At 40.6% G+C, this 17,551-nt stretch overlaps 1 protein-coding gene across 2 annotated transcripts; it reads left to right on the top strand.

The window, feature by feature from the left end:
• The first annotated feature begins 1,434 nt into the window (after positions 1 to 1,434).
• Positions 1,435 to 7,342, top strand: LOC146487252 (uncharacterized). 2 transcript variants are annotated; one of them, XM_085086719.1, is made up of 2 exons: positions 1,435 to 6,287; positions 6,492 to 7,342. In XM_085086719.1, exons 1-2 carry the CDS (start codon positions 1,437 to 1,439, stop codon positions 6,840 to 6,842), a joined length of 5,202 nt encoding a protein of 1,733 aa, XP_084942845.1. In that variant the 5' UTR covers positions 1,435 to 1,436; the 3' UTR covers positions 6,843 to 7,342. The 2 variants fall into 2 exon arrangements, with proteins under 2 accessions (XP_084942845.1, XP_084942837.1); XM_085086711.1 differs by having other exon boundaries at positions 1,435 to 7,342.
• Positions 7,343 to 17,551: the final 10,209 nt, after the last annotated feature.

The raw sequence follows: 17,551 nt of genomic DNA, 5'->3' as shown, positions 1-17,551 counted from the left end.
GTTGTATAAATGCATTACGTCCACTATTATTGAACGGTAGATAGCCTGAATTTGAACGTCGTGCCGAAGAACTTTTACTTAAAGACGATGCGGTTAATCCAAGTCGTGAGATCATCGTTGTCCTGGAGAAAAGTATCGCCATCGCTTTTAGGATGAATGACTTGGAACGTGCAGAAGACATGATGAACAATGCCGTGAAGAAGATTGAAAAGACCAGCGGTTCAGTTCGGCTTCTGCTTGAAGTTTTCTCAAAGAGCTACCTTGCTACAGTTTATAAAAGGAGAAAGATGTTTGGAAAAGCCGAGATGTGTTTGGAGGTTGCTAGGAAAATTGCGTCAGGCTTCCCTCCTTGCTGCCCTGTGATGCTTTTGCTATACGAGTTAGGAAGTTTCAAAATGGATATTGCTTCCATGTTTCCTGGCTCGAGAACGGAGTATTATGGCGCTACTGAAGGGAAGAAGCTGTTGGATAGTTGTATCAAGATGTGCGTTCAGTCAGACGGCGAATCATTCTCTACGTATTATGAACAGTGTGCCGTAGTCAAAATTGCTTTGATGAATCTAAATTGCGAAACAAGACTGTACCCAGAAACAAAGACATAATAAGACAGAACATCATGGAAACCGAAGAAAGTCTGGGAACACTTGAGACCAAGTTCGGCAGCAACAAGGAAATGGACGTATTGCAGATTTATCGGCTGATTGCAAAGATGGACTTATGTTACTGTCTTGAGGAGTATCATGACGCTGAGGAAACTGCACAAGAAGTACTAGCGTTGAGTGAAACGTTTGAAGTTTAATTGGGATTGACGCGTGTTCAAGAAAGGCTGATTGACATCCGCAGAAAGATTACAAAATCATCGAGCAAAAACACATTTTGTCGGGAAAGAAGCACTGATGTGCGTGACGTAGAATATTAACTTGGAAATTTGATGAACAATGTCACGAAATAGTAACGCGAGCAATACTTTAAAATTAGTGAGCAAAGCAGATTGCACAATTGTACTCCGGGAAAGTCCGAAGTTAATACACTGCATGACAATGATGTAACTGCACGCGTAGACCCGCGTAGTATTAAGCTAAATAAGGAAGAGAAACGCGTGTAATTGTGTAATTGAAATCAAATTTAGTAGCATTACAATAGTATAGCCTTGGGATTATACTGTGCTCGTGATTGTAGTAAAAATACTTGTTGCGCAAATAGAACCTAGAAAATCTTAGTACAATTGTAATGTAAGATCAGATCGATTAAGAACGAATTGTGAACGGAACTGTGCATCGCGAATATTGTAGATTGGATCAGAGATTGTCAGATTGTGAATGTTAAATAAATCTTCAGAAAAGGAAAGAATTACAGTCCTCTTCAGTTTGTGAACCGGCAAGTGCGGAGTTCATGAAAGATTCCGCGACACTTGGTCAGTTCGAGCCGGATTGGAAATGACCGCGGAGGTTGGAAAAAAGAAAAAGCGACGAGGAGGCCATCGATTGTACCTTGCTGGAATCCTCCCAGAAGTAGAAGCCAGTCTTGAACATTACACCGTGGAAAGGAAGGCAGAGCTGGCGAAATGGAAACACACGCTAAACGAGCAGTTGGAAAAGATAGCGCCCCTCGACTTAGAGATCCTGGCCTTGATGGGAGACGACGAAAAGGTGACGGAGGAGGATATGGCCAGTGAGATAGACGAGAGCAGCCGTCTTGCGTCGGACATAAAGTGCAAGTTGGCTGCGATCGAAGAACTGTTAACCGCACCGCAAATACCACAAGTACAAAATGTACCGCAGCACCAGAATTCGCCGCCAATGCAGACCGGACAAGCAAGCCAGCATAAATCCGTCCGAGCGAGACTGCCGAAACTGGAGGTGCGTAAATTTGACGGAAAAGTGCACGAGTGGCAAGAGTTTTGGGACTCGTTTGAGAGCGCCATACATCGAAATGACATGCTAGAAAACGTCGACAAGTTTTCTTATCTTAGAGGTTTGCTTGTGGGACCGGCCAGATCGGCGATCGCGGGTTTCGCTTTAACGTCCGCAAACTATCAAGCAGCGGTGGAACTGTTGAACAAACGATATGGAAAGAAGGAGGCGATCCAGCGAGCGTACGTGAATGAACTTTTGAATGTTCAGCCTGTATACAACGAGAGAGACGCGCCGAGACTTCGGAGCTTGTACGATTTCCTGGAGACCAAACACAGAGCCTTGCAAGCACTTGGAGTAGACGAGACCACTTATTCAGCGATAGTTGTACCATCTGTCCTGGAAAAATTGCCGCAGACGCTGCGTTTGACCATTACGCGAGGTAAAGATCATCATCAGTGGAACTTGAGAGACTTGTTGGAAGGCCTGGAACAACAAGTAGAATTACGAGAAGAGTACAATGACAGCGCACGTCAAAAGAACTCGGCTGGAGACTTCCGGAGAAAAAACAATGTAGCCACACTGTATGCAGGAAACACACGGAAAGCGGCGAAAGAAACGAACTGTGCCTTCTGTTTAGGAGAGCATCCACACGAAGACTGCAGAAAGGTCCAGGACATCGAGGAGCGTAAGCAATTGTTGTTTAAATACGGTAGATGCTTTAAATGTTTAAGAAAGGGACATTTATCCAAAGACTGTACTGATCGTAGTGTAACATGTAAGCATTGTAATTGTAAACATCATTCGGCGATTTGCATCGCCTCCCAAGGGAATTTAAGAACGACAGAAATCGGAACCCAAGGGGCCCAGGGTGGTGCAGAACGAGTGGGAAATAGTATGCACGTCGGGACTGGGAACAGTGTAGCCTTACAAACGGCTCAGGCTCAACTAGCGGGGAAGGGTCGCGCTAGAATTAGAGTGCTTTTTGATTCGGCTAGTCATAAGTCCTTTGTTACTTCCCGCGCGGTAGAATCGTTCGGATTGCGATCTGTTAGAAGGGAATGGTTGACAGTTAACACCTTTGGCCAAAGGGCTACTGGATCAAACCTGCGGGATGTAGTTGAAATAGATTTGACCCCAGTGGGTGGGGGGAAGGTTATGCGCATCGAAGCTTTTGTTGTTCCCGAAATTTCGCGCGTGCAGAACGAACATCTGGAAATTGCGCGTAAGGACTACCCGCATTTGGCGCAAATATGGCTGTCCGACGTTTGCAAGGGAAGCGAACAGTTAGAGATAGATGTATTGATAGGGGCAGACTATTTGTGGAGTTTTCAGACAGGCAAGATAGTCCGGGGGGAAGTAGACGAACCAGTCGCAGTAGAGACAGAGTTAGGATGGGTTCTCTCCGGACCCTTGACATTTAGACAGCCAGCAGATAGACCGCAGGAAGTTAACGTAAATTTTGTTGGCAGAGACAGTGTATCATTAGAGAGTTTAGAAGGGAATGTCCAAAGGTTGTGGGACTTAGAAACCCTAGGAATTAAAGAGAGTGATGGAGTGTATGAAGAGTTTGTAGACAGTATTGCCTTCAACGGTAATAGGTATTCAGTTAAGCTCCCCTGGAAGGAAGGTCAGGATAGTTTGCCAAGCAATTACGAGTTGAGTTTGTCGCGCATGAAGAGTCAGATTAGGAAGCTTAGAAAGGAACCAGACATTTTGCAGGAGTACGACTCAGTTATAAAGGAACAGTTAGATTCGGGAGTGATAGAGAAAGTCGCACAGTTAGAAGAGACAGATAGGGGTCACTATATTCCCCATTTAGCAGTCATACGCAGAGAGGCGAGCACCACGAAACTGAGAGTTGTGTATGACGCGTCCGCAAAGGCAGGAAAGGGGGGGACATCTCTGAACGATTGCCTACACAAGGGACCCTCCCTCAACCCTTTATTGTTTGACATCCTGCTTAGATTCAGAGAGAAGAGAGTGGCGTTGATAGGGGACATAGAAAAGGCGTTTCTTAACATTGAGGTAGACAGTGCAGACAGGGATTATCTTAGATTTTTGTGGTTAGAAAACGTGAGCGATCCTTGTAGTCGAATTGCAGTGTACCGCTTTTGCCGTGTTGTGTTCGGTTTAAATGCGTCTCCGTTTCTGTTAAACGCCACGCTGAGACACCACATTTCGAAGTTTAAGGATGAAGACCCAGAATTTGTGCGAAAGATGATCGAAGGTTTCTACGTTGACGACTTGGTAACGGGCGATAGCAACACGAGCGACACGTACACATTGTACGAGAAATCCAAACAGAGGATGGCCAGTGGGGGTTTCAAATTGAGAAAGTGGATGACGAATGACAAAGTGTTGAGAGAACGCATTGCGCAGATTGAGAGTAACGCAACGGAAAGCGCGATCGTGACCAGCGAAGAAGAGAGCTACGCAAAGTTCATCTTAGGTTCGGGGCAGGCTAGCAAGAGTTGTCCAAAGGTCTTGGGGCTTCCGTGGGATTGTGAGAAAGATGTTATTCAGTTTAGTTTTGAGAAGCTTGCAAGCAATGCCCTAGACATGCACCCGACCAAGCGAAGTTTGTTAAGTCTGCTAGCAAGCATTTTTGACCCCCTGGGAATCATTAGCCCCATCATTGTGTGCATGAAAATATTGTTTCAAGAATTGTGTTGTGAAAATTTCGACTGGGATAGTAAACTCGAGGGGAAAGTAAAGAAGAAATGGGACGAATGGATTGAAGACTTATCCAAAATAAGGGGTATTACGATCAGTAGGTGTATTTGGGACCATCCAAAACAAGAGGTGCTTAATTGTTACTTGCATGGGTTCGGCGATGCCAGTAACAAAGCTTACTGCGCTGTTGTGTACTTGGTATACAACACGCCAGTAGGGGTTTTCGTGAGAATGTTGACCTCAAGGTCACGGGTAGCACCTCTGAAAGCGTTAACTATTCCCCGTCTAGAACTCATGTCCGCTAGAATTTTGGCGCAATTAATGAACACCGTGATGAAAGCATTAGAAACGGAAGTGAAGCTCAGCGGAACCAGATACTGGTTGGATAGCAAAACTGCTCTCTGCTGGATTCGAAACGGGGGGGAGTGGAAACAATTTGTCCGTCACAGGGTAAACGAAATTCTGAAGCTCACAAAGAAAGAAGACTGGAGATATTGCCCTGGTGAGCAGAACCCGGCAGATGTTGGTTCCAGAGGAGCGCTTGGATCGAAACTCAAAGATGATGAGCTGTGGTGGAACGGACCGCAATGGTTGTCAGAAGGAGAAGACAGGTGGCCACGCGTAGAGAGTGTCGTCAGCACACCAGAAAGTGAAGAAGAAGCTAAGAAGACTGCCAACGTGATGGTAGTAGACGTTCAGAACCAACCCAGTGTTGCAAATCTTGTTGACATCAATCGCCATGGAAGGCTAGAGAAGCTACTCAGAGTGACAGCATGGGTGTTCCGTTTTATCCGAAATTCGAGACCAAACCGAACCGAGACAGCTAGACGGAAGGGAAGACTGACACGAGAAGAATTAGTCGGGGCCGAAAGTGAATGGGTGAAAGCGGCGCAAGCTGACCTGAGAAGTAAGGGTAACTTCCAACAGCTAAAGACCGAGCTCGGCCTAGAAGAGAGTGCAGGAATTCTGAGATGTACCGGAAGACTCGTCAATTCAGATTTGGAGTTTGATGCGCGAAGACCAGTCATTCTCCCAAGGGATCACGCGTTAAGCATTATGCTCATAGAAGAGTGTCACAAGAAGGTGTTGCACAGTGGTGTGAGAGCAACGCTTGCGGAGTTGAGGTCGAGGTATTGGATCCCGAAGGGCAGACAGTGTGTGAAAAAGGTTTTGAGCAAATGCGTAATCTGCAAGAAACAAGAAGGGAAGGCTTACAGCGCGCCGCAGACCGCCGCATTGCCAGATTTTAGAGTAAGAGAAGCGCCAGCGTTTTCGAAAGTAGGCGTAGATTTTGCGGGTCCGCTCTATGTTAAGGCACAAGCTGGGGGAATGAGAAAGGCGTACATTGCATTGTTTTCCTGCTGCGTAACTAGAGCGATACATTTAGAATTAGTTGAAGATCTATCTTCCGAGGCCTTCAGACGAGCGTTAAGAAGATTTTCAGCGAGACGAGGCACGCCGACATTGATCGTATCAGACAACGCGAAAACCTTCCAAGCGACCGAAAAAGCGCTTAACAATCTTTTTAGCCACCCAGAGGTAGCTAGTGAGCTAGACAGACAGCGAATTGAGTGGAGGTTTAATTTAGAGAGATCACCCTGGTGGGGAGGATTTTTCGAGAGAATGGTTGGAAGTGTGAAAGCTTGTCTCAGGAAGGTGTTAGGAAATGCACGACTTACATTTGACGAGCTGCGAACGGTGTTAGTGGAGGTAGAAGGAACGTTAAATTCCCGTCCGCTTACGTACGAGTACAATGAGGTAGAACATGAAGCTTTAACACCTTCACATTTAATCCTTGGCAGAAGGATTAAGTCTATGCCAGACGAGATAGCGGAAGAGCCAGAAGCGAACGAGAGTAGTTGTTCAGAGAGGTTTAGATATTTGACAGTGAAGTTAGCGCATTTTTGGAAGAGATGGAGAAACGAGTACCTGGTGAATCTAAGGGAGTTTCACCGCCTGAAGGTAGATCGCAAAGACAGGCAGATTCAGACAGGAGACGTAGTAACTGTGTTTGAGGAAGACAAAAAGAGAGGAGAGTGGAAAATTGCAGTGGTTGAGAGTCTTATCAAGGGCACAGATAACGTTGTTAGGGGAGCAAACGTAAGAGTCATTGTCAAGGGTAGACCGATGCGTATTTCCCGACCAGTTCAAAAGTTGTACCCCTTAGAAGTAAAATGTGCCATACAAGGGAACGGCCAAATTGGTCAAACTGGGAACCGTAAATTTGAACGGGATCATACTACACCTCTTAGACGTAACCCTAGCAGATCTGCTGCTTTAGATGCTAGGTGGAAATCGAAACATATGCTTTGACTCGTAGACGAGTCAAGGGGGGGAGAGTGTCGGGAAAGAAGCACTGATGTGCGTGACGTAGAATATTAACTTGGAAATTTGATGAACAATGTCACGAAATAGTAACGCGAGCAATACTTTAAAATTAGTGAGCAAAGCAGATTGCACAATTGTACTCCGGGAAAGTCCGAAGTTAATACACTGCATGACAATGATGTAACTGCACGCGTAGACCCGCGTAGTATTAAGCTAAATAAGGAAGAGAAACGCGTGTAATTGTGTAATTGAAATCAAATTTAGTAGCATTACAATAGTATAGCCTTGGGATTATACTGTGCTCGTGATTGTAGTAAAAATACTTGTTGCGCAAATAGAACCTAGAAAATCTTAGTACAATTGTAATGTAAGATCAGATCGATTAAGAACGAATTGTGAACGGAACTGTGCATCGCGAATATTGTAGATTGGATCAGAGATTGTCAGATTGTGAATGTTAAATAAATCTTCAGAAAAGGAAAGAATTACAGTCCTCTTCAGTTTGTGAACCGGCAAGTGCGGAGTTCATGAAAGATTCCGCGACACATTTAGAGATATTCCTAAAATTATCGACTCATGCTCTTTCATAAATAATTCTCCATATTCGTCTGTGCGCGAAGCGTGTTCATCTAACTGATGCAAAAGACGGTCTCTTTTATTAATTCGTATTTGCATCATTGCCAAGCATCTTAATATCGCTTTAATATTAAGCGATCTAAAAGCGATGAGTTATTTTTTGTTGTATTACGTAATTACCTGTGCAGGATTGCCCGTAGTCACGCATTTGCACATTTCATGTGTCGGCGTGTTTGGTCTTGTTGAAGAAGATGTTACATAGCACGATGAATGAACAACATTGTTCATAGGTTGTAGAGTTGTCTTGTAGAAAGGCGCAAGTAAGAAACTGTTCTTAAGATTGTATCGTAAGTGATGCAAGTAACGCCAGTCTACCTGTTAAGTAACTGAATTGTTTGTAGAGCTTTTTTTTGTACTCTGAAGACGCTTACTAAGAACATTATAAATGTATACCTTTATAGCAATAATTAATAAGATTGTATTGTAAGTTGTGAACCGTGGTGTAAGTATCGTAGGTAGTGTAGGTACCGTACTGTGCGACTCAGTGATTTTTTGTTTTAAGCTTGATTTCAGATATTATGTATTTGTATTTATATTACGCATTTGTATCTTGTTATGCTGTATTATGTCTAAGTTCAATAAAGTTATTATAAAAAAAAGAAACTGTTCAAATTATTGTAAATTTCCACTTTTGAATTGCTATTGGTCGTTGCCTTAGTTTGAATCGCGATTTCATCCATTCACATATAACAACCAACACTATATCCTCTTCGTGCCTCCCTTGTCAGGGGAGGAAACAGAAAAGGGAAGAAAATGAGATACCGCAAAGCTTTAGATATACTGATTGATTAAAAGCACACCCGACAAATACTGCAGCTGCATGCGAACAGCTCACGTTTTTCATTCTTGTGACTTTGTGAAAATTGTTAATAATGAGGCCAAACAAACATATTCCGGGTATACTGAAAATGAGTAGGGGGGGGGGGGGGGGATAAGCTCTTACAATTTTCATTCAATATTTTTTCCAAAAGGTCGAGACAGCAGAAAACAAATCGTAATTTTTAAGAAGATTACGAATTCTTTTTTAATTTGTAAGACATGTTTCGATGTTGCAAACATCATCGTCAGTTTCAGATTATTTAAAAAACCGTTAGGACTATATAACAACTAAGCGGAACATGCATAATTTTAAGTGACAAAAATAGAGAACATATTTGAGTGAGTAACAAAGTGTTGGAAAGAAAATAAAGCCTAAAGCGTAAGTGCCAGGTTGATATGATGAACTTGTTGATTTTAATTGGGATTTTCCCAATGTATATGCATAGTCTCCTTAAGTTTAAGCAAGAGAGGGCTCTCTTGGTTTAAGTTGAAATTAAGTCGGGGCGGAATCAAGGATTTCGAAACAATCCGCAGAGCAAGATCGGACGACAACTTTCTAAGCCTTGTAAGTGTTTGAAGATGTGTGAGGACTTGTCATAAGGGAGATGTTCACGGACGCGTGTGGAAAACTGACGACCAGTTTCGCCGACATAGCAAGCATTATAGCAAGCACAAGTGAATTTGTAAATCACACGTGAGCGGAGTTCTCTAGGGACAGAATCCTTCACTGAGAAAATATTTCCCAATTTAAACGTGATAAACACTAATTTGATGTCAAGATCATTAAAATAACGATTAACAAGACGGCGTATTTTGCTTTGAGGCTCCTGGTAATTTATAAATGTATTGTTTACCCTGTGAAATAGTATTGGAGGAAGGAGGTGTTTTAGTGGAGCCATTTCGGTTAATGGCTGTGTTCAAATATCGGTAGACGCCTTTATCGATGAGATGAACGGGGGAAAGATTCTTACGCAAAATGAAAACTAATTTCATAATATCTTTGTGGAAGCCCAGCCAAGGATTGTTTATTTTAAAAACCCTATCAATTAATGCCCTAATGAGACCGATTTTATATGGCAGAGTTGCGAAACTGAGGCAATTGGTAAGCAGAGCCGTAAAGGTCTTCTTACGTAAGATACTAGTGACAATGGAACCATGGTGGGTATTGTCGATTAAGACATCCAAAAAGGGAAAAACACGTTCAATTTCTTTCCAAACGTGAAGCGTACGTTCGGGTGTTGACTATTGATATAGTCGAAAAAAGCAATGGCGTCCTTCTCTGAGTGGAATAAACAAAACGTATCATCCACATAACGACGATAAAACAAGATGCCCCTAATGGCATTTTCGCGGGATGCTTGAAGTGGCCTCATTTATTCCCACTGTATGCTTCGCAAATTTATAAAACTATCCTAGCTAATGGAATAGTTTGAGTGACAAAGATAGCGTTATGTTGTTTCCCTTGTGTTACGCCACTTATCGTAATACCGGAAATTCCATTACGATAACGTGGCGGACTCACTTTTTCTATTCTGGTTATTGTTATGTAATCTCAATAAAAGTGTAAGATTACAAATTTTTCTCGTTTCACCAAAAAAAAAAAAAACAGAACGAAAACGGGCAAAAAGCTTTCCTAAATGAAAAATTCTAGTAAAAATTGACAATCAAACCTTTAATTTTTTTGTGAAGTGGATTTTCAGTAACGTTTAAGATTAATTCGACAAAGTGGTGTGATGTGTGTTTTAGCTTATCAATGACCTCTTATCCTCTCATCGTAGTTCTACAACTGTCAAACAAAGCATGAATCCTTCGCCAGGAACTCTCCAATTTCCACCGTTTTAACTGTCGAGTGCTTCTTAGAAGTTATTTATTCGATTTACCGCTCCAAAAAGGTTAATGTTCTTTTGGAAAACGGCACAGTTGAGTCTAAAACATTTAAAAAAATTTGGGCACCACATGCACAATAGTTGACAAAAACATCCCCTCTAGGGGAGAGCAGAATATAATCCAGATTTAATGAATAAATCAAATGATGATTTGACGTCACCCAGATAGGGATGAGGAGGTCCCCTCCCTCGTGATATACGCGCCAATGATGGATTTTCATTCGGCCGCTTTTGTTGAAGACAATCAGAACAATACATCCCTACTATAAAACGGCAGAGTTTAATGAATAAGTTAATGTGCAGATTTGAAGCTACCATGAAAAACAAAAAAAGAAACCGAGCCCATTTGTAGACACGGTATGCCCTCAGGGCATACCGCGTAATTAAACTAATAATGGTTAACAGGAACTCAGTCTGCAGTGACAGGAATTGTTCTTGAGAATGAAAAAACCTAGCGAACAACCAGGCTATTACGAATTGGAGGCGCCTTTGAATAAATGTCACTGTAGTTGAAGAAATACGGTACATGGCTGTATAAAGCACCAACACCTGAAACATCACGACAACGCAGAAACCGCCAAAGAAATATCACGTGGTTCAATCTCACTCACTATGAACAAGCCAATAAAATTGGCCATCAGTAAACAATTTCCATAATCACTTCACTGTTCACTATGTTTGACCTATTTCCTGGAGATTTTATTGAAGACTCTCCCATCAGTTATGTTGGCAGCTTCTAGAATCAAATTTAAAGGTACGCCTTTTGCTGTGGCCTTCTCTGATACCCATTTTCAAAAATGAGAATACCCAGAGCCCGAGGGTACGTGCCATGATCCCACTGGCCAAAAGCCTCACCTGCATAAAGACTAGTTTTCCCTGAAGCCAGAGGTTAGCATAGCTGTCTACTCTCACCATGCCTGCAGCATTGTGGTTCTTGTTGACATGGGTATGACAGAAAATTATAAAAAAAAGCCCACACACACTGTCTGCATGCATTACTAGTACCTATTTGTCATATTGATATTATATCAATGCTAAATTGCTAAAAATTTGCTGGCAGTTCTACTCCTTTCCTTTTTCATTTATAAATTTGCACATTATGTACAATGTAAACCTTAGTTTAAGATCATGGCCCATTCTTCTGGACAAGGCATCTTCTATAACTGTGAAAAATGCCTTCATGCTTCCCTAAACAAACCCTAATAATACGGATACTAATATTGTAAGGTTCAGGAAGTGTCGTTGGCAGATCTAAACTAAAAGCTATGGCATCATTTACCATGGGTAATGCTATTTACCATGGTCTGCTTAGGTGACCTTGTTGGAACCTTAATACTGTCACTAGTATATACCAAAACAGTACAATACTTTTGTTAGAAATTTATTATAATGTACAAAAAATGCTATAAGATTTGACTGTCCATATAACAGACATCTCCAAGAAAACAAAAGAAGAATGGCTAGCTGTGTAGCGATATGTTGAAGATGTTGTTGAATACAATACAATTTTTCAGCAGTAGCCAAATATTGCGGTTTATACCCCGAGACCAATATTCACCAATATTTTATTCGTACTTCGGCGAATAATTGTTGATTGAGATTCGTAACGACATCGATAACATTTCCACCACAATTTACTAGGTTTTTCTATGACAATAAGAAAAACTTTTACATCTTGCGTTCGAAAAGTGTCACCCTGAACTTAGCTGAATCTTTAGTACCTTTCAGAATTGCATTTGCTTTCAACCCATTTATTTGTGCCTCAGAAAGATCAACAAATCGCGAAACGGCCAATCCTCGACCATTGAGATCAATATAATCTCTATAATCAATTGAGTTAAAAAACTAAAAGTAATTAACATTGACTGAACGATGATTAAAGTGACAATAGCTGTCAATGCTTAATTTATACGCACCTGTTTGTACTACGAGAAGACACGCATGTTAGAGATCGCTATGGCGAAAGCAAATGTTACCGAGGGTGAAGAGCAGAAACCGTATGAAGAACTTCCGTTTGAAGTGCTAGCCAACAAATTTCATATAAGAGGATATCATTTTCTACACCATCACAGCCTTGTATCGGCCATCGCGAGTGAATGGAATAAACTTTTGGTCAAAAATGAAAGCAGTCCAACACCTGCATTAACCTCATGTATTTTAAGTTAACCCCTCTCCTGTAAGATTTTATATCAAAAATTGTCACCGGGAAAAAATTATCACGTCCCACTGCCGCAAAAAGGCTTTAATATTATAACTTTCACCCTGACGATTTTTCTAAGATTTATCTTTTACCTTTTGAAGCTACGAAAGAAACAACAATAACAATAATTATAACATGATGATGATGATGATGATGATCATAATAATAATAATAATAATAATAATAATAATAATGACAATAATAATAATAATAATTTTTTAATTTTTTGTAAAATAATGATCTCTTTATTAAAATATTCAAAGCAGAATTGATATTTACAAGTTAAAAGTAGAAAAAAACTATTAAAAAACTATTTACAATTCAATTGTGATTAAAAAAGAGAGTATTTCGAAGCACAACGGAGCCATTTTCAAGTACTATTTTTTTAAATAATAATAAATTTAAAAAAAAGTAAAAGTCATTCATATGACTAATCATACACTAAAATGAGAAAAATTACAAAAAAACCCTATTAACCCTATGTTATCCTAAAATCTCGCTAGTTGCTTATCGATTTCAAAGTCGGTATCTGTAATGTTCATAGGTGCTCTTTGGGTACAACGTGGGCCTCTCAAGCGTAACAGCGCAGACCTCAGGAGGGCGAATGAGACTTTGGCGCGAATCCATGACATTGTAGTACTGTAATCCTCTCCCTTCTTGGTTGATAAAAGTTCAGCCAGTCTACTGTGATACCTCACGCATTCACCTGCCATTCCTCCGATGGTAGTAAATACCAGTGGAGTGAAGGAACGTTACCTTGTTCAACTTCTAGCACCTGCTCGCGTACATTCTCTTCTTCTCACTCTCATGCTGGCGGTAGATTTGTTTTGTGTTGAGGCCTCTATAAGACTTTGCATTCGGGTAACAAACTCTAACATCAAAAAAGGCAGAGCCTTGCCGCTCCCAGAAGCCACGGGCATGAAAGTCGAGCCGGGCATCCGCTGCCCTGTTTGTACCGGGTAATAATAATAATAATAATAATAATAATAATAATAATAATAATAATAATAATAATAATAATAATAATAATAATAATAATAATAATAATTTGATTATATATACCGCCATTCCAACTCTGTCCAGTAGCCCTTTACAGTATAAAATAACCCTGAAACAGTTATGAGCAAGCTCTCGGGTTTTTTTTTTAGTTTTCCTCCATTCCTCCCTTATATAATAATTACAACGATTACAAGATTACTAAGAACTACAGGGGAGAAATAGAAATAGCAAAAACATAGGTAAACTAATTATGTGCCCTTTAGGTTAATTGCAGTTTTTACTGATAAAAGAGGAAAACTTACATAAACGAGAAAAACCAAAAGTTAAGAAAGTAATTAACATGTGTAAGGCAGTTCTCAATATAGAGTGTGTGCACGACCGCCATGTTGGAGGACCGAAACAATAGCCCACTTTGAAAATGAGTGATGGCCTGGGTCGAGAGTAACTGCCCGAGTGATTGTGGGATTGTTTGGGGGGACGCAAAAATGCGAAGATAATAGCCAACGTCCCCCCAAACCTTCCCACAATCGCTTGGGCAGCTACTCTCGACCCAGGCCATCACTCTTTTTCAAAGTGGGCTATACAATGATTTTCCTTTGGGAAATATATTCTATATTTATGCAAATATATTCTATTGTTTTAGTCCTCCAACATGGCCGCCGTGCACACACTCTATTGAGCTTAAGAGCTACTGACCGTAAATATCAAAAATCCCACGACAAAGAGGAAATTTCAGATTTCATTTTATTTCACCTAAATGTTCCCTTTGGTGAACTATTTTCAAAAATCACAATTAAAAGTTCCACCGCTCTTTCCTTTTTCTAAAAATTAGGAAAGTTGAATTTACGGATTCACGCCCGATTCAGCCCCCCGGAAAAACGGAAAAATCATGCATCTTTAGCAGCCTCGCACACAGCAACGATAACTATTCCCGTTTTTCTATCTCGGCGACAAGTAAATCTTTTTATTATCTCTCGTTCAGTGGAAAAATGAAGTCGCAAGTCATATTTTTAATGTGCTAATTCACTAGTTGAAGACAGCGACCTTCGGGGGTTAGATTTCGAATTGAAATTAGGGCCGATTTCAGAGGCCTATATCTGTGCCGGCATATGTTTTCTGGAGCAAATCTATGGGTGAAGTCTAACGTTAATCCTTCCTTTTCATGCTCTCGAAGTGCCTTTTTTGGCCCGCTAAAAGCGAAGCATCCCGAAGAAAAAGTGTGCAGGGTATTTTGACTAGTTCGATGGCCCGCTGTCACGATTACCGTCACGCAAATCACATAACTAAAACAATCCACTCATCTAAAGTAAACGTTTTTTTGCTCTCAACGACAAATCTCGAAGTCAGGTATTTAATATTTCAGTTCCTTTACAATACCACGTCATAATTTCAAATTTTGAAAGCAATAAATATTAGAAACCGATCCACCGTGGGACTCGATCTACATGATAAATTTTGCCGACATATTTTTTAAAAGCGCCCGTCACAAACGTTGATGTCGCACTATACAAACTTCCTGTCAAATCTCACCAAATTAACTATTATACTCTTGCTATCTACATCAGTAAAATATTTCAAAAGATAGATGGCTCATCTTCAAGACATCTACTAGCTTTCTGTGTCGATTTATAGAGTTGAAACACAACAACAACGTATTCACATACCGCACAGGCAATCACGGGTTAATTAAATTTATCCGAAAATACAAAAAGAGCTTTGTACTCTACGTGCTGTAATTAGTATTTGTTTTATCTACTCAATGACAGAGGGCTTACCTCACTTTCTTAACTGTTTGACTGGAAAGTTATATTATAAAGCGACAAGATTATTTGCATTTCTACTAAAGAATATACTATCCATAATCGAATCCTGAAGGAACTCATTATAGAACAGGAATACTCTGACTGATTGTCTCACCACTAAACAGGGACGTATTCGTTTCCTTTGGTCGATTTTATAACTCTTGCACCCCATTCAACACTGCTGAAAATCCGTTAGTTATGCTTATCTGCAGGTTAAATCAGCACGGTCGTTTTCATCTGATGCCGTTTGTGATTAGCGTGACACAAATATCACTTCCGGTAGCTAACTTTCCTTCCACCAGTGAACTAAACCCTAACTGAAAAATCATTTTTGAGTTAAAATTCCACGTATCTGTTATTTTATCTTTCATTTTGATCTTTTGTTCTCTTTTTTCCCTTTAATTAAGTAAAGTAAAGTGGTGGTTGTGTGGGAGGGGGGGAGGGTGGGGCGAGGCGGGGTTGGCTAGGGTATGGTGGAGCACTGCTTTTTTTGCAGTTGCTTGTCGAAAATTGTCGGCTTTGATTTGTTATTTTATTGGCTTTTGTTTGTTCTTTTGTTATTGGAGAATTTAGGGCAAAAAATTGAGTAACAATTCGATTGGAAGGGGATGGGGGTCATAGTTGTGGGCAGATTTGGCAATTGGTCTTAAATGAGAAAATGTATCTCGTTTTAGCAAGTCATGAACAGCTCAGGAGCCAAGGAACAGTGAAATAAAATAAACCTTTGTTTAGTTGAGTACTTAGCAACTTCTTAAAGTTTATAGTAGCTTTTCAAGGTTTTAAAGAAAAAATCAAAAAATCATACAAGATTTTGGAGCAACTTATGAACAACGTTTTTAGTAATTTCGAGCATCTGTTTTAAACTGACCGATTCTTGTGATGGTCTCCAATTCTTAAAAAACTCAGTCTCTATTTGAACTGAAAAATTTTATTAAGGAAGCGGTCGGAACGGGGAATGGGGGGTGTTGGTGGTGGGTATTTATGTATTGATTACTTTCAAGACCGCAAATATCCGAAAGTGGTACGTAGCTAAGGAAATGATGCGTCTGGTGTTCCGAATGGGAAACTTCTCTTTAAAACTTCGGATTTCTCACAGCGCAGCAAACCAGTTCCTTCTTTTCGCGTCTTGCTTGCGACAAAAACCCGCGAGGGTATAAATATCATCCCGTGGATGACGACATCCAGAAACCTCAAGAAGAAGCAAATAGAGCGTTACATGACGAGACACAGAACGGCTGCGAGGACCGGCAAGAGATCCTTTCACGGCTCTTGCTTGAACAACCATAGAAAATGACCAGGGTAGTATCTGCGCCATGGTGAAGAACGGCATAGGGCTGGAACTGACTTGGAAATCTTCAGTTACGTATCAAAGAACTTCGAACTAGAGACTTCAATACGAAACTCGGAAAGAAACTCAAAATTCTTCCATAAATAAGGGTCAATAAGAAGAAACACCCGCTTATATTCCCCCCTCCACCTTAGTTCCCATTACTTCCGTTTACTGAGCTCGTAATTAAAGGAACAAAAAAAGAGAACAGGAGATCAAAATGAAAGATAAAATAACAGGTACGACATCATGCGTGGATTTTTAAACTCAAAAACTGTTTTTCAGTTAGGGTTTAGTTCACTGGTGGAAGGAAACTTAGCTTAGTTTAGTTGTATTCCCCCGCGCTACCGGAAGTGATCTTTGTGTCACGCTAATCACAACGGCATCAAATGAAAACGACCGTGCCATGTGCTGATTTACCCTGCAGATAAGCATAACTAACGGATTTTCAGCAGTGTTGAATGGGGTTCAAGAGTCATAAAATCGACCAAAGGAAACGAATACGTTCCTGTTTAGTGGTGAGACAATCAGTCAGAGTATTCCTGTTCTATAATGAGTTCCTTCAGGATTCGATTATGGATAGTATATTCTTTAGTAGAAATGCAAATAATCTTGTCGCTTTATAATATAACTTTACAGTCAAACAGTTAAGAAAGTGAGGTAAGCCCTCTGTCATTGAGTAGATAAAACAAATACTAATTACAGCACGTAGAGTACAAAGCTCTTTTTGTATTTTCGGATAAATTTAATTAACCCGTGATTGCCTGTGCGGTATGTGAATACGTTGTTGTTGTGTTTCGACTCTATAAATCGACACAGAAAGCTAGTAGATGTCTTGAAGATGAGCCATTTCTCTTTTATAATATTTTTTTGATGTAGATAGCAAGAGTATAATAGTTAATTTGGTGAGATTTGACAGGAAGTTTGTATAGTGCGATATCAACGTTTGTGACGGGCGCTTAAAATATGTCGGCAAAATTTATCATGTAGATCGAGTCCCACGGTGGATCGGTTTCTAATATTTA

Source organism: Pavona decussata, unplaced genomic scaffold (genome assembly GCF_977016875.1).
Source record: "Pavona decussata unplaced genomic scaffold, jaPavDecu1.1 SCAFFOLD_16, whole genome shotgun sequence".
Lineage (NCBI taxonomy): Eukaryota > Metazoa > Cnidaria > Anthozoa > Scleractinia > Agariciidae > Pavona > Pavona decussata.
The sequence above is the reverse complement of the archived record's forward strand: the minus strand, read 5'-3'. Positions and strand labels throughout refer to the sequence as shown.

Excerpts from the sequence above, each read along its gene's own strand:
- LOC146487252 (XM_085086711.1), top strand. The coding sequence starts at position 1,437 with ATGACCGCGGAGGTTGGAAAAAAGAAAAAGCGACGAGGAGGCCATCGA.